The sequence below is a fragment of the Semicossyphus pulcher genome, unplaced genomic scaffold (assembly GCF_022749685.1).
Source record: "Semicossyphus pulcher isolate SPU_LCO1_2020_fin unplaced genomic scaffold, fSemPul1.0.p SCAF_24, whole genome shotgun sequence".
Taxonomy (NCBI): domain Eukaryota; kingdom Metazoa; phylum Chordata; class Actinopteri; order Labriformes; family Labridae; genus Semicossyphus; species Semicossyphus pulcher.
The window spans coordinates 13,422,272-13,447,449 of record NW_027211698.1 but is presented as its reverse complement, the minus strand read 5'-3'; the positions used below and the strand labels follow the sequence as shown (position 1 = coordinate 13,447,449).

General features: G+C 41.9%; 1 protein-coding gene across 1 annotated transcript; it reads right to left on the bottom strand.

Moving 5' to 3' along the window:
• Positions 1-355: 355 nt before the first annotated feature.
• als2b (alsin Rho guanine nucleotide exchange factor ALS2 b) lies at positions 356-17,212 on the bottom strand. Its single transcript, XM_069675154.1, has 34 exons — positions 17,126-17,212; positions 16,179-16,255; positions 15,670-15,815; positions 14,495-15,468; positions 13,863-14,181; positions 12,445-12,619; positions 12,203-12,299; positions 11,990-12,067; positions 11,676-11,897; positions 11,414-11,585; positions 11,147-11,336; positions 10,992-11,057; positions 10,733-10,895; positions 9,522-9,653; positions 9,307-9,435; positions 7,883-7,953; positions 7,610-7,676; positions 7,327-7,529; positions 7,183-7,248; positions 7,000-7,098; positions 6,758-6,922; positions 6,532-6,643; positions 6,161-6,238; positions 5,948-6,081; positions 5,697-5,861; positions 5,470-5,587; positions 5,234-5,391; positions 5,029-5,145; positions 4,769-4,945; positions 4,618-4,675; positions 4,241-4,302; positions 4,008-4,157; positions 3,827-3,923; positions 356-3,715 (listed from the first exon to the last, which is right to left on the bottom strand). The coding sequence occupies exons 2-34, from the start codon at positions 16,196-16,198 to the stop codon at positions 3,677-3,679; spliced, it is 5,019 nt and encodes a 1,672-aa protein (XP_069531255.1). The 5' UTR covers positions 16,199-16,255; positions 17,126-17,212; the 3' UTR covers positions 356-3,676.
• Positions 17,213-25,178: the final 7,966 nt, after the last annotated feature.

Genomic DNA, 25,178 nt, shown 5'->3' with positions numbered 1-25,178 from the left:
CTTTTATTTTGAAAGGGCAAAAAAAATTGTTTTTTTCCCCCTTATGCACGGCAATAATATTTAACATTTACTTTAATTGTTGACATTTCAACTTTGTTCATACTATGCAAAATAAAAAATATATATTTTACTGTATTTTGCTAAATTTTCAGGCTCCATATTTAACAGTATCCAGAAGTAATGTTACCCTAAGAACGTAAATACAGTATGTTAATTAGGTAGAGATATTCCCTCAAGACATGAGTAATCTTCCTGTCTTGTTTTGTTCATCCAATGATCTAAAAACTGAAATAATTTCACATAAAGAAACAAAACCTGAAATATAAAGAGCATAACAGGAAGTTATTAACATCCATCAAATGAGTTTATTGCCCTGCGTTATTATTCAAAAGGTACAACACATTCAACATCATGTAAAAGACACACAGGAGGGAGTCATGTCAGCCAGCTGAAACACAAAATGTCAACCAGTACACACCAGAGTCCATTGACAAAACAGTTAATTTTACACACAAAAAACAGCCTGACCTGTGAGGGGCGCGCTCGTCATAAACAGGTAATGAGGTACAGCATGGTAACCAAACAGGTGTCAACGGGTTTAATTCATGAACTGAACATGAGCTTATGAGCTTTACCTTCAGTTTATATATTAGCTTTCAGTTTGGGTTTAAAATAGAACTTCATGTACAACCATTGCATTAAACGTCCCATTCTGCCTCTGTAGTTTGGTTTGGATATCAGTTTGTCGTCTTCTTCTTTATTCTAAGTGGCAGGAGCCAAAATATGAGCCTTCAGGTTGTGTTAGGAGGACCTTCAGCGGCATGAGATCACAACAACACATCTAGACGTCTTGTCAGTTAAATAACGCTCTGTTTTTACAGAGCGAGGGGAATGTTTTCACAGCGTTTCAGGAATAATAACTACAGTTAAGAAGACATTATTGCGTCAGGCACGTACGGTCACAGCAGGAAAAACAGCTCATAAACCAGGGAAGGAAAAGCATTCTTGCAGTCGTTTTAAAGCAACATTATGCGTCAAACTTTACCTTAAAATAACAGCTTAGTTTAGTTATTTTGAGGATACATAATCATTGTCCTAAACACCAGTTCTTGCAGGCAAAAAGCTCTGCAGGAAAAGAGAGCAAGAGGATGCACAGGAGTAAATGTTGGACAAGCTTTTAGGTCCTCAGGTGCGAAAACATTAATAACATTTCTTGCATGATGTTGCTTTAAAGTCACACATGTATGAGCGGCCCATTTCAATGTTTACTGCACATGATGAGGAGATAATGTGTTGAATATCAGTGCTTTTTGTGACAGTTTGAAGCAGTTATAATACTGTGATTTACCCATGAAAACAGAGCTCAAACTGTATCCTTCTTCAGCCTTATTTCAGTTTAGGTTTTGCACCCAAAGAGACGAGTTGTCGCTTTAAATTTCAGGCCGGTTGATCACTAATATTCAGTGGATTGATTTTCAAAAATCCTGCAGCTTCACCTAAATTTAGTCCCATCAAAAAGAGGCCTCTGATCCACCGGCGTCTCTATTGTTAAACCATCTGAGAAAACAAAAGCGATGATATTAAAAAAAGAGCTCGGTCATCCTCTGAATCCTCTCTAAGCCCTTTCATAAACTGGCATGTGTGACGCAATGTCAAATAAGCAACAATGTCTGACGGCCGGGGCTGTAAATGGTTTAAAAAAAGAACAGTTAGCATTAACAGATGGCGCAGAGAATCGGCTTTGAGCGTCACCGACATCTATGAAGACAGTGTTTGCATTAAGCCCAGCGCCTGCTGGAAGTCCACCTGCAGCTGGGAACAACCTCAACATGAAGCATAAAGTGGATTTCAGCTTTTTTGCATTCACTTTTATCAGATTTTAAGACCTTTAGATCGACCTGCAAACTCCTGTCAGTGGTGGTAAAGGTGTTCCTGCACAGATTCTTACAGATGATTGCCGTTCAAATATCACAACATGGGGCGAAAGTTATTTTCCTGTGTGCAAAAACACACATCTCCAAAACTTTCAGGACCTTGTTTCAGCTTTTTTATGCATTTTTTTGAAGATCTAATGAGCTTATTTTTTGCAACATATAAAGGAGGGGGAAAAAAGGAGGATGGTAATTTTACTTTGACTTAAGAGACTGAAAAACAACTCATTTTTTAATTTTACAAGACCCCAATTCTAACCCCAAACTTGTCCAGATTTGACTGACCTTTGAGTCACTGTGTGTCATTATTTATGTGACTGAAAACTGTGCTCAGCAACCGAATCAAGTGGCTCTCAAATTGTCGGGGAAAAACTTTTCACTGATCGTCTTTTTCTTGATGCGAATGCCTTAAAAAGGTGATTTTCTAAGCCTGGTTTTGCATGAGAGCACTATGAGTTATCTTTGTCGCAGTCTTTGTTAAAGTTGGAAACTAAATGTTACTTTAAAAGTCCAAGTTTACATTTAGAAAACAAGTCAACAATCCTTTTTAACCGTATTATTTAAGTCTCTAGCTTCAGAGACAAGATGGCGCTCTTAACCGTCGCTATAAGTAAAAGGTCTGTCAGGGTTTTTTTCCACACTTTAACCAGACACTACTTCTGAAAGCGGAAAGCTGGAGTTGCCGGGTGGCTGTGAAAGTCTGCGTCATCGGCCTCTAACTTAGTCATTCACTGGGTTTAACAGTATGTGGCTGCGGGGCGGCGTCCTCGACGCAGCAGCGCCCGGTTCGACTACGACCATTTGCTGCAGGTCGACCCCACCCTCTCTCTCCTTTCCCTCTCTATCCATTGCCCTCTAAATAAAGGCAAAAAATCCCCCAAAAAACCAAACTGTATTTGGCTGCCAATTTGTGAAAGAGGGGAATATTACAACATTTAGCCAAGTCAGTTTACATTCACCCCAGGCATGCTGCACATGATCTGTTTTGCATAACTACAGTAAACACCTAGCTGTAAGCTAGTCCACGTGGTGCTAGTTCTTGTTCAAAGTCGTGGAATTGCAAAACCAAGCGGCTAGTCTTCATCTTTGTGAAACCGAAAAAAATACTGTTTGAACACACAAAAATGTCAGCTTTGTGCGGCTGTAAACAAACTGCTCCCACAGATTACAAAGAGGCTACATAAACAGTTTGTCAGTTTCATAAAGCGATACGCTCTCAGATTACGTCTTTGTCAGGTCAGTTCATGTAGAACACCGTGAAGAGTCTGAAACACTGAAGGCTAAAAAAGCGTTCTTCAAATCTGATTTGAAATGAGGTCCGGTATCTCCAGAGAACAAACAGCTCCCATTGGCACAAAAAAACACGAGTATGAAGCTTGGATTTCCTCCACGTGTCACCCAGTGTCAGTCAGTCTTTGACAGGACGGTTTGAAGCGGCTCATCTGTGACGGTTAAACACCGACAATATTCACATTTGTATCTCCATGCGTAAGTGTCACTAAAGGTTAAAACAAAGTGTGTGTGTGTGTGTGTGTGTGTGTGTTAGGGAGGGGGAGGTGGTCCCGTCTCCGTAACAGTAGCAGATGGAGCTGTCTGCAACCTGCTCATATGATCCTCTGCCTCCTATTGGCTGCTGCACACGCCTGTCCTCCCTGAAGCCTTGCGCTGATCCCGGCCCTGTGATTGGCTGTGATGGGAGGCGGGGCTTGCGGATGCACAGAGGGAGTGGAGTCGTGCTGCCGGTACTAGGTGATCTTCTCATGCTGGATCTGGTAGTAACAAGCCTGGAGGATAAATAAGAGACGTTTGTTTTTCATCCTTTAATCATTTTAAAAGTCTGATTCATTCGTAATAACAGTGGGAGCCTAAATAAAGTGTTGTAGTGTTTGTGTTACCTTGAGTGTGGTGAACATGATGCCGTGCTCTCCGTGCTGAACGCAGGGATCCATCAGGTCTTCGATCAGGCTGACCTCTGACCCCAGGTTCCTTATTCTGAGGACAAACAAAAGGTGTAGGTCTGGTGTGTCTGATCATTGCTGGGTCTAACAGTAGGTGCGTTTTGGTTTTGGGACTGACCGTGCTCGCAGGACCACGTAGAGGAAGACGGGGAAGAGCTCGTCCATCGACCACAGGAAGTCCTGCTTCAGCAGAGACTGAACCTCCCGAGTGATCTCCTCGAAGGTGAGCTGGATCACCTGCAGCTTGTCTGACGGCGTGAATGTCGTGCTGCAAACAAAACAAGATATAAGACACTTGATACGAGTGGATATAATACGGCCTTGGCCGTGCTTTGTTTTATAGAGCTGAACCTGATCTGTTGTAATGTTTCCACTGCAGAGGCGAAGCAGGCGTCCTTGGTGCTGGAGAGGACCTGGAGGAGACACAATTTGAAATATTAATGCTTCTATCGATTACAGAGAACACCAGCTTTGACTGACAGCTGCTTTTTCCAGGGGTCACTAGAAATACAAGAACAAGCAACACAGCACAAACTAAAAGGGCTCTAGCAAAGCACAACATAGGGTGGCCTTGCAAGCAAAATGTTCAGCTTCAACAAAGTATAATTATCAGATTATCTTCTGGACTTATTGATCAATTTAATAGTGAATAAAAATCATAAAAAATAGCAAAAAACGGCCACTAAACTTCAAACAAACACATGAATAAAAGAACATCTCAAGCATACCTGCTGCTTCTCCCCCAGTACAGGCAGCGAGACGGGAATGGAAACAGGCCAAAACTTCCTGAGGGGGTCAAACAAACGAAAACAGGAAGTAATTGTTTAATCTTGTTTTAAATAAAGGACTTTAAAGAAAGCATTGCAGTGTGTGACTTACTGCTGAACTCCCAGGAAGGCGAGCAGAGCGAGGTCAGGCTGCTTGTTGAGGCGCAGGACGCAGTCCCAGTACACGTCGTCCTCTTTCTCTTTGTCCAGAGCGTAGAGGGTGAAGAGCGGCGGGTAGAGACGAGGCAGCAGGACGGGAAGCAGCAGAGCCGAGCTGCTCACCACACGCCTGAGGAGACACAGAGAGAGAGAGGCTAATTAAATCCCCTGAAGAGCACCAGAAGTTTCAACGAGACGTTGCTCGGTCTTTACCCTGGTTTCGGGGAGTCTGGCGGCGCATCAGCCGAGCCGGGATCCTTCTTGTCCTGGAGGTTGGTGGTCGGCTCTGGAATTAGGCCGCCCTCTTCTGGCAGGTCGGAGAAAAGAAACCTACAACACATCGATGAATGAACAGAAGTTAATCTCATGTATATCCTTGTTGTTTATTCATTTAACAATGAAGCTGTAGGTGAAGTACCTGACGATCTGGTAGATGCGGTTGAGGTAAGACTTGATCTCGTTGACAGCCTGAGGAAGCAGCCGACGATTCGCTCCGACGCCCACGTAGGTCATCCTGTAGACAGCCACCAGAGTCTCCACCAGCCGGCCCAGCGGGTGGAGAGGGGTGTCGCACGCCTGGAGGAAGCGGAAAATACGGCTACATGCTTCTTTCCTAAACATTGCAACATTAGTTCTTTAAATATCTTGATTTACCTTGATGAGGTAGAGGCGGATGGTGTGGTATCGCTCCATGGTGATTGGCCCTACATGCTGCGGGATGAACTCCAGACTCTCCAGGGTTCGGCTGTGACTTCTAGACATCATCTCAGGACTTTGGCAGACACAAAACACTAAAATCAACCCTCCAGTTTAACTGTAACTTGTACATTCTTGAAGGTTTACTTCTGTTTCGTGTTAACGGGAGGAATCCAGAGCTGTACCTGTCCTTGATGTGTCGTCTGCTGGTGGTGAGAGCCACGGCGATGTTCTCCCACGCCTTCCAGTTCTCTCCTCGGCCCGGCGCCTCGCAGCCCAGCTGGCTCCAACACTCCTCGAACACAGCGTGCCACTTATCCTCCGCACACACACAGAGGCGCCCTAGCTTCCTGCCACACACAAAGTAGAAAAAAACACAACATTATAGGCAAATAAAGTTAATTAAAAGTCTGTTTTATAGCTGTTGTGAGCTTACACGGCGCGGGTCTTGTCCTTGTCGGTGTCGAACAGGTGTGGCTTGAAGTAGGACCCGGACACTTTGAGTCCGGAGCCCCATTCACCGTTGAAGGAGCCCTCCAGGTAGTCGCTGTTCGGCATGGTGAGCACACCCTGAGGGAGCACGTTCAGTGAGTGTTTGTCGGCTCTGGGTTGAAATGTGACATATTTCTGTCTAGTGTTTATTAGTCACCTTTCCATTAAGCGTCCAGTCGTCAGAGAATTCCCCCTCGTACGTGGTGTCGTCCTCTGACAGGAGGATCCCTGTGCCCTGAATAAAGAGAGAACACACCTCCTGTAAGTCTTTAATTACGACCTTATTATTTTAATTTTCTCTCCAACTGTCTTTAAAGAAGCGTTAGATACAGAAAGAGAAAATAAACGGTGTAGCTAGCTGCTAAATAAAGTTTTGAGTGCTTCTTCTTCCTTGTGTGACTGCGAGTAACTCTCAGGACACTTTGGTTCATTAAGATCATCATTTAAATGTCTGCGTCTCCTTAAACAAATATCATTAACTAATGACAAAAGTCTAATGTGACTAAGATCAAAGACAGAGGCGCTCACCATCATCTTGTTATCTTTGAAGGCTCCTTCGTAGTACAGCCCAAACTGAGTGACGACGACCCCGGTGCCCTGCCGCAGGTGGTCCTGCCACATGCCCATGAACTTCTCCCCTCTGGGTGGAAAACAGACAAATGTTTCAGTATGTTGTTGTTGCAAATTGTACAGAATATAAATTTTTCATGGCAGTAAAGTTTAAATAAACTTCTTAAAGCGATAGCGGACACACTTGGTGATATCATCAAAGACTCCGTAGCCGGTCTTCTTGTCCTGCAGCCACTGGCCAATGAAGACGCTGGGAGAGGAGGTGTTGAGCTTCCCGCTGCGCAGCATGCCGTGGCCGTGTCGCATGCTGTCCTGGAAGGAGCCGTCGTAAACTTCCCCGCTGGCGTACCTGCAGACAGACGGACGAGTAATTAACCTGTAATTCAGCCAAACGTCTAAAAACATCTTCGTCCTGCTAACGCTCACCTGTACGTCCCCAGGCCGTGCATCTTGCCATCCTTCCAGTGACCTTGATAGTGATCGTTCTTGTTGAGCGTCTTATTTGGAGCCACAAATTCACCATATCTACACAAACACATAGTCAAACACATGATTCATAATGATCCTGCACACTAAATATAAAGTAATCATGTGGTTTCCAGCACTCACCCGTCCTCCAGTCCGTTCTTGAAGGACCCGGTGTATATCCTCCCATCGGACCATTTTAACACTCCCCTGAAAAACACCCCACTCATGTTACACGTTAACATTTAGATATGCAATCAAACTGCAGACAGACTGCGCTCGTCCTACCTGCCGTTTGGCTTCCCGGCGAGCCAGCGTCCCTCATACTTTGCGTCTTTCAGCCGCCCGTCTTTATAGAAAGTGTACGAGGCCGTCCGGGAGATGGGAGGCTCGAGCTTCTGGCTCGACCCCGAGCTGACCGAAGCCACGTCCTGCCCCGCCCCACACATGGCCTGGTCCACCGCCTGGTTGATGGAGCGAAGCCACTTAGCCTGGAAACAAAGACACACTTTTAAAAAAGGAATCCAAAAGAAATGGTATTGCTGCCAAGAAGGAGAGCCTAAAGATTTACCTTCTCCATGGGAGAGGCGGCCAGCAGGGTGAACGTCTCCTCTGGTGTGATCACCTTTAATCCATATCTACAAACACACACCGCACAACGTGAAACAATGAATGGTTCATTTAGTAAAGAAGATAAAAAGGGAAGGAAAAGAAAGACAGGAAGTCGAGACGAAGAGGAAATATAAAGTACCGCATCTTAAGAAGGTAAGAGAAAAGAAGAGGAAACAAGGTAGTACACATGTAAAGAACTACTTAAAATGAGCATGTGTTTCAGCAGACTTACATGCCCGTGTTCTCCTCTGGGATCGGCTCCACCCACAGCGTGGCCAACGGGAAGACATGATGGGTGGAGAACTGGAGGAGAGGACAGGAAAAGGGTGAGAAGAGAGGACAGGAGAAAGATGGAAGAGGTGTTTAGAGAGGGATAGAAACAAGAGACATTATTAATTTTATCAACATATCTGACCGCATAGTAAGACAGTTACACAAGTCGTACTTATAGAGTTTGAGGCTCACAAAAAGAAAGGAAAGAAAGAAGTAAGGAAGTGTAAGAGAGGAAGAAGATGAAAGAAAGAAAGGAAGGTAAGATCAGTAAAAATGGAAGTTCAAAAGGAGGAAAGGAAGGAACTAAAAAGGAAGTAAGAAAACAGAGAAGAAGAAAGGAAGGGTGTTCAAAAGAAAGGACAAAAAGTAGGTAAAAGGAAAGATAAGAAAAAAGGTAAAAAGGAAGTAGAGAAGGAGGAAAAGTAGGGAGTAAAAAGGACATAAGGAAGAAAAGTAAAGCAGGAAGTGAGGAAGCAAAAATGAAGTGAAGAAAGGAGGAAAGTACAGAAAGTAAGAGGGAGGATAGGAAAGGAAAGGAAGGAAAAATGAGGTAATGAAGGAGTTAATTTGATGTGTTTGTTGCTCCTACGTTACAGACTTACACCATCGACTGTTCAGGTGTTATTACTTTATAAATGCTCTGAAAGACAGCTGACACATTCAAAGTTAAAGCTAAGGGATGCCGGGGTCGGTCATGCAACACAACATGTGTTTCACATGTTCCCAAAGAGGACGTTAAGAAGTAAGCATGCTCGTCTCTAACCCTGCAGGACAGACTCACAGCACAGACACCGAGGACAGTCACAGTTACTGCTTCTTTCTCTGCTTTCATTCACAAGAGTTTAAATACAGAACTTTTAAACAGCCCTGACGTGTGTGTTTTCAGTCGGGAGGTTAAACGGTGCAGGACGAGTACATGATGTGTGCAGACTAGAAGAGAAAGGGAGGAGAGAAGGAAGGAAGGAAAGGAGACAAACGGGAAGAGAGGGAAGGAAGCTGCTTTGGAGAGCTGAACCAGACTGTTGGTATTTACAGGATTTCAGAGGATCAGGAGTTAACAAACCTTCGAGATAATTATATTATCAATGTTTTTTAATATTTAAGAATAGAATTAAAACCCATTGAGCCTTTGTTTTCGTCTGTTCATCTCTCCATGCAGCCTCCTTCAGGTACAGAAGGAAGAGTTGGATGGGGGGAGAATTACAGGTCACTTTTCTAACATTGTCTTCTGGCTGCATACTTACAAGGCTTTTATAAGGCGCCACGCCCTGACAGCACGGAGGCAAGCACACACAAACTTTTGAAACACCAAGTTACAGTGTCTGAAACATGGACGGCTTCATAGCAGTGACAGGATGTGATGAAAGTGTGTGCGCGGCGTACCTGTGCGTGGACCAGAGCGTCGTTGAAGAGGATGAACCAGTTGACGGAGAACCTGCCGGCGTTCTGCAGGGTCAGAGCTTTGTTGCTGCTCTCGCAGATCAGCCGGCGTTGAGGCTTCCTCAGCGAGTCCTGACGACACACAATGACACCATTAAGCCGTGCGTGACATCACGCGACACCTCGAGGACTCAATGTGACACGCTCGGCGAGTTTACCGTCATTTTGCCGGGGAAGTTCTTCCAGAAATTAAAGGTGTAGTCCGCTTCCTTCTTCTTTCTCTTCAGCTGGAGCGCCAACGCTTCAAACTTGGAGCAGCTGTCCTGCAGCTTCTGGTAGTCATTGGAGCACTGACGACACACAGAGATATTAACTGTAATGTACGCATTTTCATTCTTTAAATAAAGTCAGATTCTGTTAATATTGCCAACATAAATATCCCCCCAAAAAATTCTGTTAGATTTGATCATTTTTAAGGTTTTTAATTTAAAGTCAATACATTTTTAATGCTTTTTAATTACATAAAAAGGAATTTTTCTTGGTGTTTTGGTGCATAATTATAGCAACAGAAATAAAAAGCAATAGACAAAAGTAAATTCTTTTGGGAACAAGCTTGAAGGAGCAGTTCACACCTGGAAAAAGCAGCTGTCAGTCGAAGCTGGTGTTCTCTGTAATCGATAGAAGCAATAATATTTGAAATTGGCGCCAAAGCTGTGGAGAAAGTTGTACAAACAGCTCGTGGTTTCGCCCATTCTACATTCCTACAACACCCAGCATGCATTGCGCCCCTCCCTCTGAAAGGAACGGCCCAGCGAGAGATGCTGGAGTGAAATACTACGGTTTCTCTGCAGGCAACGGCTCAGAGCGGGACAGAATCTGAAATACGACAAGAACATACCGGTGGATCGTCTAAAAAATCTTCAGGTCTGCAGTCAACATTTCAAACCTGACGATTTTGAACGAGACATGACATCGGAGGCGGGCGTCCTAGATTAAGGAAGTGTAGTTTAGCGAGCTCCCTGACCGTTTTACGTAGTCTGGCGGAGGTTTTCCAGGGCCCGTTGGAGAAGCGGATAGCGTCCTCCAAAGGCACAGAGCCAAATTGCATTTTTTTCATACCATAACGGCATTAGCTCCACATGATAGCATGACAGGAGGTTGAAAATTGGTGAACAGGCCCTTTAAATTTGGGTGACAATTGCGTGAAAGATGGAGACTGTGCTCTGTTAACACACTTATATTTCTGTTAAACTCAACGTCACTTGACATTTATTATTATGAAAGAATTCGACTAAAAAACTGCAAAAACAAATAAAAAAAGTTATTTTCAGATTAAAATACTTTAAATATTTTCCTCTTTTAATAATCAAATAAAAACAATTTATGTTTTGTTCTTCATCATTTTAACAGAGGACTTTCTTTCACCCACCACTTCGAAGCAGGTTGCCAGTTTGAGCAGCAGCCGGCCGTATTCGTGAAGGTGGCGAGTCGGCAGGTAGAAGAGCGCCACCAGGAGGTCGGCCATGGCGGGGTTCTCCTCGCTGCACTCCGACAGCTTCTGAAGCAGCTCGGGGCTCTTCCCGAAGAAATCTCTGCAGGGAGAAAATGATAACAAGTTACGGACAGTCATTTTGTGTCATAAGCTTGACAAAGGAGGTTTTTATGAATGGAAAAGTGTGTTTGCTCACAGTGAGGGTTTGGTCAGGCTCTGGAAACCTCCCATCACCTGGAAGTTGCCCAACACGGTGCAGTACCTTGGCAGCAATAAAAGGAAAGTTTAATACATTTTTTAACACCTCTTATACAAGACCCATTATTATTGTCTGGATGAAGGGATACGTACTCGTTGTAAGAGTCAAGGAAGATGTCGCCGTGGTCCAGGATGAGCAGGCTCTTGACGTCTCTGCCGCGGCGCAGGTTGGCGGTGAGGCTGGCGGCGTGCTGCCCGGTCAGGTGGCACAGGAGGCTGAATCTGCCCGCTAGAGTCTGCAGGAGCCCGAGCGGCACCTGCCCCAAGGCCGAACTCAGAGACTCTGGAAAACCATGCAAATAAATAAGAAATAAATCTCTCTCTTCTCTTCAGTCTGTTCTCTGTATGTGTCATTCTTACCGAGCTCCAGCAGGGGGCGTATGAGCTGCGTCTTGATGTTGCACAGCTTGCAGTAGAACTTCCTCTCGGCGGAGGCCAGCTCGTGGAGGCTGGCGATGAAGCCCATCACGTTCCTGTCGGAGAGCGCCACGCAGAGCTGACCGCCTGCGAACACGTTGCTCACGTAACGCAGCTAAAAGACAAGAAAATACGAACACTCGTTTTATACTCAGGATTTTGTTCCTTCATGCAAAGCACAAAAAAACTGTTACTTTGTCCTCACGTTCATGCAGAAGGGAAGCAGCACAGGCTGCTGGGTGTAGCCCCCCGCCCGCTGCTGCTCCTCCTCCTCCTCCTCCTTCTCCTTGGCGCTACTCTCCTCCGCCCCCTCCTTCACCTGCTGCCCGCTGTAGTAAATGATCGGCTGGATGCAGTCTCCGTCTGCGAGCAGGACCGTGTGTCTCTCTCCTGCACTCACGTCCCAGACCCGGATCCCCTCTGACATCTGAAGCAGAGAGGAAGACGAGTCGCATGTTGGAACATTTAGCTTTACTGTATCTCCGTTTGACTGAACAGAAGAGAGAGGGGTGTCCTTACTTTTGCAAGGCGGGGGACAGTGCTGGGTGACTCCATGTGTCCGAGCTGACCACAGCTGTTGCTTCCCCATGAGAACACCTACATAGAAGAAAGAAAAGGAGAAGTTTTTATGTCGTCAAACTCCACTGAAAGCGAAAGACAAACAAGTTTTGAGCATAATTCATTCAACCTTTTCCCCCGTAAAATATTGAGGTAGCAGGTAAAAGAACAGACCTGAGACTGAGCGGTCACAGCGAGGGAATGATGCGCTCCGGCCGCCACACGCACCACCTCCCTGTTGTTCAGACTCTTGATGCACAGCGGCTGTAACCTGCAAGCAAACACATCACAGCACAGTCAGTCTTTTAGCCTGAATGTTGCTCGCTTTTAAGCGAGTCAGTCAGCCCTAAAAGAAATGATGAAAAGAGCCTGACAGAAGAGTATGTGGAGTCAGTGACTGACAGACTTCCTCCTACCTGGCCAGACTGTCTCCATGTCCCAGCTGTCCGTGCTCGCCGTGGCCCCAGCTCCACACCTCCGTCTGCAGGGTGGGAAACACTTCCTGGGCCTCCGGGACCGCCACACCGAGCGGGGTGAGAGCGAAGGCTCGCATCCTCGGGCGACCTGCTTTCCTGAGCAGCCGCGGGGACACTGCAGGCACACACACGAAACAATATTTTAATACATGTTTTACTCTTTTTGTCCTCATTTCATAATTTAGTTTCTTCCTTCATAAAAAAATTGATATATTTTACATGTTCTGTAATCTAAATTACTCATCTTTTAAACCTATGATTCTTGATTTTAGCGGTATTTGTCGTTTCTGTTTCCTCTTCATGAAATGTGGAAATATTGACATGTTTCAAGCCCAAAGTGAAAAGATGGAAAGTCCCTCAACCTGAATTAATCCCTGGTGCAAAGTTCAGCAGAAGAAATCAATGCGTGTTATCAAAAAACAGACACAGCGGTGACGTTCAGCAGCTCACAGCGGCGGGTCAAACACATGTTCCCACACACAGCAGACAAACAATGAGAAGAAGCCTGCAGGCGGAACAACAGAACAAACACTGGAGACAGAACCGGAGGAACCAGAGGAGAGAAATCGACTCGTTTTTATGAGCGTTTACTTCCTGCAGAAAAACCTGCATGCTTATCTCGAAAGCAAAACACCCGTCAGTGAAGCAGGCTTTGTAGGAGGAGCATTTTCACTCCATAACTTCAACATAAACTTACAAAAGAGCCGCACTTAATGAGACACCAAAACAAGCAAATATTTGGCCAGGGACCCAAACTTTGAGTCCTGAGTGTGACCCCTTCGTAGGTCCGGTGTGAACTGAATGGTCGCCTTTGTGCGATTAAAAGCACTGAGGAATGCAGATTGATAATTAGCCTTCAGCTCGAAAGGGTTTATCAGAGATTCAGAAAAAGGTTGGAAGGATTTAGCCGACTTAAAGAAGCAGAATGGATGTTTGTTGTGATTTAAGAGAAAGGAATAAGCAAGCGAGGACGGACTTTCACCCTGTCTGTCGTCACATCTGAGACTTTTTGCTCTGTCCTCTTGTGGGTTATGCGGCACGAAGGTCGGGTTTTAAGGCAGATTTAATGGGATACGAATCTTGAAAACTCTCATTCAAGTCATGAGAGCGAAAGGAAGCCTGTAAGTGATTATCTGCGGGTGTTCTGTGGTTTATCTTATCCTGGATTTCAGTTGTTAGAGTCTGACTCTCCTCTCTGTGTCTCGGTCCTTTGGGCCTCCAGATGGCCGTTGCCGTGCTTGATGAAGAAGCCCGAAGTGAAGACAAACACACACAGAGCGACACCAACCTGCACATGCGCAGCGCGTACTTACGCAGCAGATTATAGGAGGAGGATAAGAGGTGAACAGCGTATCTACCCTGTGAGAGGAGTCCCGGGAGCGAGAGGCGGCGCCGCAGACTCTCCGCCTCCTCCTCGCGGATGTCTCCTGTGCTCGAGCTCTTCTTGGCCTGCGTGGAGTCCTCCAGGCGGACTCGCTCTGTGGTGTTGTCACCGGCGACGGACGCCGCCGCCCCGCCCGGCCTCGGCACTCCCGAGGGCAGGTAGTTCATCATCTTTTTGATGGACAGAGCCTCGTAGGTGGAGGCGACTCGCTCGCCCACCGCGGAGGCGCAGGAGGCAACGAGGCTGTTGATTGAGGAGCCGGGGGTGGAGGAAGTGAGAGCTCCTGCTGCGGGCTGGAGGAGAAGCAGAACACTCGCATCAAATACTCAAGAAACATAAAGAAAATCAAGCTTCTTTTTTTAGCTGGAGTAGAAATAGATTTCAGAACAATATCACAAAGTACGATTGATATAAATAAGTACTGAGAGCTGCTTTCTTAAACACAGAACTTACTCTGCCTCTGCTACGTGCAGACAGCGCTGAGAGTAAACAATGGAGTCAGAGCGCTCTGCTTGACCTCATCACTTTCTCTCTCTAAAAACAAAAGTGTTATGGAAGCAGATGCCAGCGCTGCACGTCCTGTTGGCAGATAAGAGTGCAACTCACCAGCAGACTGTGCAGTCCTCCAGGGGTCGTTTTAGCCGTCTGCTCCACCTGCGTGTTGTCTGTCAGTTTCTTCAGGTAGTCTTTGACGGCCTGCTCGTCTGGATACGGTGAATTCTTGACCCCAGGAACAACCGCTCCGCTTTTAGACTGAGCCGAGGAGTCAGAGTCTGAGGCCGGCAGGGCCCCATTAGCTAAAGCTGAATCCTCCTGAGAGGCGTCAGAGGACGGGTCAGCACCTTTAGGAGGCACTGGAGACCCTGAGTTCGAGGTGGAGGTGTGGGAGGGGAGGACCGGCTCAGACGGGGACGTTTTGAGGACTTGTACCGGAGCAGGCGCATCCAACAGGCCCTCGTCCTCGGTTAGCTCCACACCGAGAGGGCAGTAATGTCCATCAGAGATGATGACGTGGTCCTCCTTGTCCGTCATGGTGTACAGCAGCTGGTTGCACTGTCTGCATTTGTCCACAGGAGGGCGCTGCAGGTCCTGTGGGCCAAGGCAGCGCACCAACGCGAGGCTGTGTGACGCCCCACAGGCTAACTGTAGCACGTATCGGCCTGCTAAGTGTTCGACTTTCTGCGGCTTCCACACGGGGAAGATGGTGGCGTTGAGCCCTAGCTGGCAGCCGCTGCCCCATGCCCAAACCTCCCGCTGCACAGACAGAGCGAGGGTGTGCTTCCCCCCGCAGGCCAGCTCCAGCACCGGCACGGTCTGTGGCGGGGTGGCGTCAGAGTCCAGCAGGGCGACAGGAGTCGGGTTTGGGACGGTGCTGAGGCCGGACAAGCCACACTGACCCGAGCTGTTGTCCCCCCACATGTGGACGCCGCCGTCCTCCGTCACGGCGCCGCTGTGGAAGCTTCCAGCTGCGATGGAGACCACACGCTGGCCACTGAGCGCGCTCTCCAGGGCGGGTTTCTCCGGCTCAGGGGGTTGACTCTGCTTCCATGATAACTCCCCGAAGCTGTACACCTGTCCTCCTGTATCGGGAGCAACAACAGCACAATGATCACAGAGGAACATGACAGGTTTTGCGGTTATGTAGAGGGATCTATTTGGCAGGCTTTCTTTCATTCAACAATATTAAAAGCTGGTTCAGCATGAAACAGAACATCCCAGATTCTCTCCCTCATTTCTTTATGGAAAAAGTCCAAAAATAAACACAACAAAACTGGAGTTACCTTCCACCAGCAGCACACCATGCCTTGTGCCGAGGGCAACCTGAAGGACTGGCCGGGGGAGGAGCACCCTCTCTGGGGTGACACTGCAGGAGTAGCCCTTCCAGGTGTGGAGCAGACCTCGCTCTCCCTCACCTTCGTCCCCAGAGCTGAGAGAATGACCAGTTACAAACACAGTGAATAAGGTTCATCATGTGTTTATAAACTATTAGTTTAATCCTCTTAAGCTATTTGATCATTATCTTCTGTAAACTTATTCTACATTTTTTCAAAAGGCAGACATTAAAAAAGAAAGAGGAGTGGGTGGCTGAAAAAGCAGAACAGAAGAAGAACAACTTCCAGGACTTGTGTCGGGCCGCTCTGAACAACAGACGTTTCTGTAAGTGAAAGCAGAAGTGAGCAGCACAGCTCTATCCTGAGGGCGATGTCACATGGTGATCACATCCAGCCGGCTAGCAAGAGAACAACTGTTCAGTAGCATAACCTCAATTTCAGAAAGAGGATGAACATACCTCTTCCTCTGGGTTTCCATCAGTGAGTTCTACTTCTCCATCTGCATGTCAGACTGTGCTGCTGCTGGTATGCAGGCCTACAAACCAAACAACACACACCTCATTATTTGCTAACTAAGACTTATGTTAACTCACATGCTGCTGTCAATATAAACAAAGTCATGGAGGTTAGCAAAACAGCTCTTTAGCCTAATTAACAACCTGAATTTAACGGAAAAACTCAGAAGAAAACCCCTAAAATTACAGACCCAAGTTGACATATAAAAATTAATAGTTGTAGTTTCATTTTCAAGTGTTCTAAATTAAATACCATATGGCTTTGAATTAACCCAGGCAGGTGTATTCATCTGTTGCTAGCTGTTGAAAGCTAACATGTTCACCTACACTGCGTTCACGGGGTGTTGGGATAATCAGAAAAATGAACTCCCAAATGAGAAAGTTCACGTGAACGCCCCCTCAGGTCAGAACAACAACTTGGAAAGTCGGAGAAAACTGGCTCCCCCGACTGTCCGAGTTGACAGACTCTAATACGTCATATTGTACAGAAACATGGCGGACTACAGTAAATATTGTGTTGGCAAGATAGATTACATATATATTTAAGCTTAAATGTACAATTTTAAATTAATTGGGTTTAATCCGTTAGTTACTGTCCACATTATAATGTAAACATAGAATAGTTATGACCAATTACACACAACATATTATTTTAGTACCATCCATGTGTGTCGCAATAACGACTTAAAGCTCGTAAACACACCGAAATCGCGAGAACAACTTCTCAGCAGGGGAACTCCAAGCATTAGAAGAGCACCTAAATGCAACATTAATCTTGCTAGCTAACATTAAGCGAGCTAATCAGTACTAGCTTAAAAGCCAAACCGTTAGCCAAAACCACAGGTGTTACGCCCCTATTTCCCCGGATAAAAAGGCCTATTCTTTCTTACCAGCTGGTTTCACACGCCACTCCTTTAGGTGCTTGCTTAGAGAGGAAGGTAAATCATACGCCCGTTAGGTTGTTTAGCAGCTAAATGCCGCTAGATGTTGTTTCATCTCCTGATGTTGACACGGAGAGGCGCAGCTACTGCCGAAGATCGTCTGTGAACAGGATGAGTCGCTCAGCAGCGAAACCGAGCCACATCAATGAGGATGTAGTTTAAAGTGATAGTACACATACTATCAAAACTCAACACTTTTTGAAAATGTCTGTTATTCAGAGATTATTTGGACAAGGCGAACCAGCTATAAATATTAAACTTTCATATGGCTGCTAATTACCCATACTTTTTTAAAGGGGATGACATATTCACAATAGATGTCATATGTTGCAAATGGCACTAACTTCTATTTAACATTAATTAGTAAACAAATTCTGCTGTTTAAGATGTAATGAATCTAACTTTTCTTAGGAATTTCCTATAAAACAGTTTAAAAAAAAAAATTGACTCTGAAGACACTGGTAATTAAGTCACAATGATCCAAAATAGTTACTCTACCGCCACCTGGTGGACATTATTTGGTAATGCAGCTTTTAAACACAAACCTTTAAACTCAAGAAATATCTACTTTTCGAAATATTTCTCATATGTCTGTGAGTATATAAATGATTTTTTTTCCTTTTTTATATTTGTATATATTAATAAAATTACATTTCGGCACTTTTATAAACTTGCTCAGAATAAAAAGCATACATTTCATATCATTGGCTCAAATGTTGCTTTAAAATAAAATAAAAAACGATCGTTTATCTGATGACATATCTTTTTCCTCTTTAAGTCATGTCTCTTTCGGAGAGAAATTAGTTTTTATTGTAGATGTGTCTGCTATTGGGCTAATAAGAATAAGAAGATCAATAAATTGGGATTATAAAACAAATAATTTAACTATAAAATTATATTATCCAATTGGCGTCGTATGTAGTACAAACCAGTATCTCTTAACAAATATTATCTTAAAATGCCCCCGCGTAGTCCGTCTCTCTGAGTCAAGCCACCAAAAAACCAGCGGAGTGGGACCTCTTACTTTTGTCCCCTCTCGGGTATACTTGGTTCCACCACCGAACAAGAAGTTTTCTTCTTCTACTACTTCTGCTTCTTGACGGCGCCGCCTTGTGGCGAAAACTGTGCATATCTCTCAAATTAAATGCCCCTTGTGATGAAACGCTGATGACAGTGAGTTTATGACTGTGATCCCTGGAGCTGTTAGAAGACGACGGACTGTTTTAGCGATGGGAAAACAAAGCTGAAATCTTTTTAGACAAACTGAGCTTCATATTTTTAAACCTGGAGTTTGTTTTATATGTTTTAAATGGAGCAGAAAAGAGATTTAACAGCGCTTTACTGCTGCTGGATCCTCATCAACTCCGGTGAGTGAGACCGTGAAATCTCCACAGCTGCGCTTCACACACTGAGATTAGATTATTACACTAAAATATGCTTTATTAATTTGTATTCTCGACGAAAATATTAAAAAATAAAGCACTTTTTAGGTACTTCTAATTATCATACATGCACTTTAGTCTGTTTTTTAACTCCTGCATGACATTAAAATATTTCTATAAGAAACTAACAGGATTAATTGTTGATTTCTAAGTGATTTTGTAATATTTGAAGCTCGAGTTTTCGTCCTGTAGCATCATAAAGGAACAATATTCAACATTTCATAGGGTACATACAGTAAATAAAATGTCCTTTAAAAATGTACAATATTATTCATACAAGGAGTAAAAAAAGAAATGTTTAGTTTTTCTTAAAGTGATGGCACCACTTAAGACTGTTTTATTCTGACTTTATAATACTAATAATAATACTGTTTTTTTTTAACCTTCTTTGGTTTCATATTGGAAACGTAATTAGATGTTTTCAATCTCTAACAACAAATTATCAATTTCTCGTTCTGTACTTTGTAAAATAACGTACCATACTTGAAGAATTTTACCAAAATAAAAGTCCTAAATTGAATTCAACATGGAGCCTGGACATAAAGAGACAAATAAATATATTAAAATGTAATAAAAAGGTGCATGAAATAAAGAGTGACAGAATACAAGCACTAAAAGATGCCTTTATTATATTACAGATAAACATAAAAGTTGAGTACACTGATTACATTCAATAAGTACATTAATTAATCACTCCCTTTTCCATTTATATTTAAGAAATAAGATGTTTTTACATCTTTAACATCAATCAATTCCCTGAAATTTCAAATTTCATATCAAGATATATATTATTATTATTATTATTATTATTGACCATTTTAGATACATAAACATCAGTTTAGTCACTTTTATCACTTCAAATGATGAATGAGCCGGTAACCATGCTGTATTTCTTACTTATAATGAATCATAAACAAATTACACACATGATATTTGATGTTGACGTCATTGGGAAGAGTTTATTTAAAATGTTTTACCAAATACACGAGCCTATCTTCCATATTTAAGTTTAAAAGTGCATTTTAATTCATGATTAATGGATAAAGTATCTTGTAGAGCTGCTGTAGAGAGGGCAAAACAGGATTGGCAGCAGCGGTGTGAAGAAAAAACATTTGACCCAGAAATTTTGTTGCTCATAAAACAAGGAGTTTGTGTGCAGACGGTAGTGTTGTGTTGCTAAATCCTGCCACACAAACTGCACCCTAATCCCTAAAACATGTCATCTGTGTCTCCTCCGCTGGCAGAGCCTCACCTGAAACATCATTTTCATCAATGATCCAAAATAGTTACTCTACCGCCACCTGGTGGACATTATTTGGTAATGCAGCTTTTAAACACAAACCTTTAAACTCAAGAAATATCTACTTTTCGAAATATTTCTCATATGTCTGTGGGTATATAAATGATTTTTTTTACTTTTTTATATTTGTATATATTAATAAAATTACATTTCGGCACTTTTATAAACTTGCTCAGAATAAAAAGCATACATTTCATATCATTGGCTCAAATGTTGCTTTAAAATAAAAGAAAAAACGATCGTTTATCTGATGACATATCTTTTTCCTCTTTAAGTCATGTCTCTTTCGGAGAGAAATTAGTTTTTATTGTAGATGTGTCTGCTATTGGGCTAATAAGAATAAGAAGATCAATAAATTGGGATTATAAAACAAATAATTTAACTATAAAATTATATTATCCAATTGGCGTCGTATGTAGTACAAACCAGTATCTCTTAACAAATATTATCTTAAAATGCCCCCGGGTAGTCCGTCTCTCTGAGTCAAGCCACCAAAAAACCAGCGGAGTGGGACCTCTTACTTTTGTTCCCTCTCGGGTATACTTGGTTCCACCACCGAACAAGAAGTTTTCTTCTTCTACTACTTCTGCTTCTTGACGGCGCCCCCTTGTGGCGAAAACTGTGCATATCTCTCAAATTAAATGCCCCGTGTGATGAAACGCTGATGACAGTGAGTTTATGACTGTGATCCCTGGAGCTGTTAGAAGACGACGGACTGTTTTAGCGTTGGGAAAACAAAGCTGAAATCTTTTTAGACAAACTGAGCTTCATATTTTTAAACCTGGAGTTTGTTTTATATGTTTTAAATGGAGCAGAAAAGAGATTTAACAGCGCTTTACTGCTGCTGGATCCTCATCAACTCCGGTGAGTGAGACCGTGAAATCTCCACAGCTGCGCTTCACACACTGAGATTAGATTATTACACTAAAATATGCTTTATTAATTTGTATTCTCGACGAAAATATTAAAAAATAAAGCACTTTTTAGGTACTTCTAATTATCATACATGCACTTTAGTCTGTTTTTTAACTCCTGCATGACATTAAAATATTTCTATAAGAAACTAACAGGATTAATTGTTGATTTCTAAGTGATTTTGTAATATTTGAAGCTCGAGTTTTCGTCCTGTAGCATCATAAAGGAACAATATTCAACATTTCATAGGGTACATACAGTAAATAAAATGTCCTTTAAAAATGTACAATATTATTCATACAAGGAGTAAAAAGAGAAATGTTTAGTTTTTCTTAAAGTGATGGCACCACTTAAGACTGTTTTATTCTGACTTTATAATACTTACAATGTTTTTTAACCTTCTTTGGTTTCATATTGGAAACGTAATTAGATTTTTTCAATCTCTAACAACAAATTATCAATTTCTCGTTCTGTACTTTGTAAAATAACGTACCATACTTGAAGAATTTTACCAAAATAAAAGTCCTAAATTAAATTCAACATGGAGCCTGGACATAAAGAGACAAATAAATATATTAAAATGTAATAAAAAGGTGCATGAAATAAAGAGTGACAGAATACAAGCACTAAAAGATGCCTTTATTATATTACAGATAAACATAAAAGTTGAGTACACTGATTACATTCAATAAGTACATTAATTAATCACTCCCTTTTCCATTTATATTTAAGAAATAAGATGTTTTTACACCTTTAACATCAATAAATTCCCTGAAGTTTCAAATTTCATATCGAGATATATATTATTATTATTATTATTATTGACCATTTTAGATACATAAACATCAGTTTAGTCACTTTTATCACTTCAAATGATGAATGAGCCGGTAACCATGCTGTATTTCTTACTTATAATGAATCATAAACAAATTACACACATGATATTTGATGTTGACGTCATTAGGAAGAGTTTATTTTAAATGTTTTACCAAATACAAGAGCCTATCTTCCATATTTAAGTTTAAAAGTGCATTTCAATGGATGATTAATGGATAAAGTATCTTGTAGAGCTGCTGTAGAGAGGGCAAAACAGGATTGGCAGCAGCGGTGTGAAGAAAAAACATTTGAACCAGAAATTTTGTTGCTCATAAAACAAGGAGTTTGTGTGCAGACGTCAGTGTTGTGTTGCTAAATCCTGCCACACAAACTGCACCCTAATCCCTAAAACATGTCATCTGTGTCTCCTCCGCTGGCAGAGCCTCACCTGAAACATCATTTTCATCAATGAGCCAAAATAGTTACTCTACCGCCACCTGGTGGACATTATTTGGTAATGCAGCTTTTAAACACAAACCTTTAAACTCAAGAAATATCTACTTTTCGAAATATTTCTCATATGTCTGTGAGTATATAAATGATTTTTTTTACTTTTTTATATTTGTATATATTAATAAAATTACATTTCGGCACTTTTAGAAACTTGCTCAGAATAAAAAGCATACATTTCATATCATTGGCTCAAATGTTGCTTTAAAATAAAATAAAAAACGATCGTTTATCTGATGACATATCTTTTTCCTCTTTAAGTCATGTCTCTTTCGGAGAGAAATTAGTTTTTATTGTAGATGTGTCTGCTATTGGGCTAATAAGAATAAGAAGATCAATAAATTGGGATTATAAAACAAATAATTTAACTATAAAATTATATTATCCAATTGGCGTCGTATGTAGTACAAACCAGTATCTCTTAACAAATATTATCTTAAAATGCCCCCGGGTAGTCCGTCTCTCTGAGTCAAGCCACCAAAAAACCAGCGGAGTGGGACCTCTTACTTTTGTCCCCTCTCGGGTATACTTGGTTCCACCACCGAACAAGAAGTTTTCTTCTTCTACTACTTCTGCTTCTTGACGGCGCCGCCTTGTGGCGAAAACTGTGCATATCTCTCAAATTAAATGCCCCGTGTGATGAAACGCTGATGACAGTGAGTTTATGACTGTGATCCCTGGAGCTGTTAGAAGACGACGGACTGTTTTAGCGATGGGAAAACAAAGCTGAAATCTTTTTAGACAAACTGAGCTTCATATTTTTAAACCTGGAGTTTTTTTTATATGTTTTAAATGGAGCAGAAAAGAGATTTAACAGCGCTTTACTGCTGCTGGATCCTCATCAACTCCGGTGAGTGAGACCGTGAAATCTCCACAGCTGCGCTTCACACACTGAGATTAGATTATTACACTAAAATATGCTTTAGTAATTTGTGTTCTCGACGAAAATATTAAAAAATAAAGCACTTTTTAGGTACTTCTAATTATCATACATGCACTTTAGTCTGTTTTTTAACTGCTGCGTGACATTAAAATATTTCTATAAGAAACTAACAGGATTAATTGTTGATTTCTAAGTGATTTTGTAATATTTGAAGCTCGAGTTTTCGTCCTGTAGCATCATAAAGGAACAATATTCAACATTTCATAGGGTACATACAGTAAATAAAATGTCCTTTAAAAATGTACAATATTATTCATACAAGGAGTAAAAAGAGAAATGTTTAGTTTTTCTTAACAAAGTGATGGCACCACTTAAGACTGTTTTATTCTGACTTTATAATACTTACAATGTTTTTTAACCTTCTTTGGTTTCATATTGGAAACGTAATTAGATTTTTTCAATCTCTAACAACAAATTATCAATTTCTCGTTCTGTACTTTGTAAAATAACGTACCATACTTGAAGAATTTTACCAAAATAAAAGTCCTAAATTAAATTCAACATGGAGCCTGGACATAAAGAGACAAATAAATATATTAAAATGTAATAAAAAGGTGCATGAAATAAAGAGTGACAGAATACAAGCACTAAAAGATGCCTTTATTATATTACAGATAAACATAAAAGTTGAGTACACTGATTACATTCAATAAGTACATTAATTAATCACTCCCTTTTCCATTTATATTTAAGAAATAAGATGTTTTTACACCTTTAACATCAATAAATTCCCTGAAGTTTCAAATTTCATATCGAGATATATATTATTATTATTATTATTGACCATTTTAGATACATAAACATCAGTTTAGTCACTTTTATCACTTCAAATGATGAATGAGCCGGTAACCATGCTGTATTTCTTACTTATAATGAATCATAAACAAATTACACACATGATATTTGATGTTGACGTCATTAGGAAGAGTTTATTTTAAATGTTTTACCAAATACAAGAGCCTATCTTCCATATTTAAGTTTAAAAGTGCATTTCAATGGATGATTAATGGATAAAGTATCTTGTAGAGCTGCTGTAGAGAGGGCAAAACAGGATTGGCAGCAGCGGTGTGAGGAAAAAACATTTGAACCAGAAATTTTGTTGCTCATAAAACAAGGAGTTTGTGTGCAGACGTCAGTGTTGTGTTGCTAAATCCTGCCACACAAACTGCACCCTAATCCCTAAAACATGTCATCTGTGTCTCCTCCGCTGGCAGAGCCTCACCTGAAACATCATTTTCATCAATGAGCCAAAATAGTTACTCTACCGCCACCTGGTGGACATTATTTGGTAATGCAGCTTTTAAACACAAACCTTTAAACTCAAGAAATATCTACTTTTCGAAATATTTCTCATATGTCTGTGAGTATATAAATGATTTTTTTTACTTTTTTATATTTGTATATATTAATAAAATTACATTTCGGCACTTTTAGAAACTTGCTCAGAATAAAAAGCATACATTTCATATCATTGGCTCAAATGTTGCTTTAAAATAAAATAAAAAACGATCGTTTATCTGATGACATATCTTTTTCCTCTTTAAGTCATGTCTCTTTCGGAGAGAAATTAGTTTTTATTGTAGATGTGTCTGCTATTGGGCTAATAAGAATAAGAAGATCAATAAATTGGGATTATAAAACAAATAATTTAACTATAAAATTATATTATCCAATTGGCGTCGTATGTAGTACAAACCAGTATCTCTTAACAAATATTATCTTAAAATGCCCCCGGGTAGTCCGTCTCTCTGAGTCAAGCCACCAAAAAACCAGCGGAGTGGGACCTCTTACTTTTGTCCCCTCTCGGGTATACTTGGTTCCACCACCGAACAAGAAGTTTTCTTCTTCTACTACTTCTGCTTCTTGACAGCGCCGCCTTGTGGCGAAAACTGTGCATATATCTCAAATTAAATGCCCCGTGTGATGAAACGCTGATGACAGTGAGTTTATGACTGTGATCCCTGGAGCTGTTAGAAGACGACGGACTGTTTTAGCGATGGGAAAACAAAGCTGAAATCTTTTTAGACAAACTGAGCTTCATATTTTTAAACCTGGAGTTTTTTTTATATGTTTTAA

What these genes read in the sequence shown, in the direction of transcription:
- als2b (XM_069675154.1), bottom strand. Translation starts at nt 16,198, where the DNA reads ATGGAAACCCAGAGGAAGAG. An exon ending in ATGGAAACCCAGAGGAAGAG is followed by an intron (nt 15,816 to 16,178) that starts GTATGTTCATCC and finishes TCATTCTCTCAG; the next exon opens with CTCTGGGGACGAAGGTGAGG. An exon ending in ACGCTCTGGTCCACGCACAG is followed by an intron (nt 7,954 to 9,306) that starts GTACGCCGCGCA and finishes CCTCTCCTCCAG; the next exon opens with TTCTCCACCCATCATGTCTT.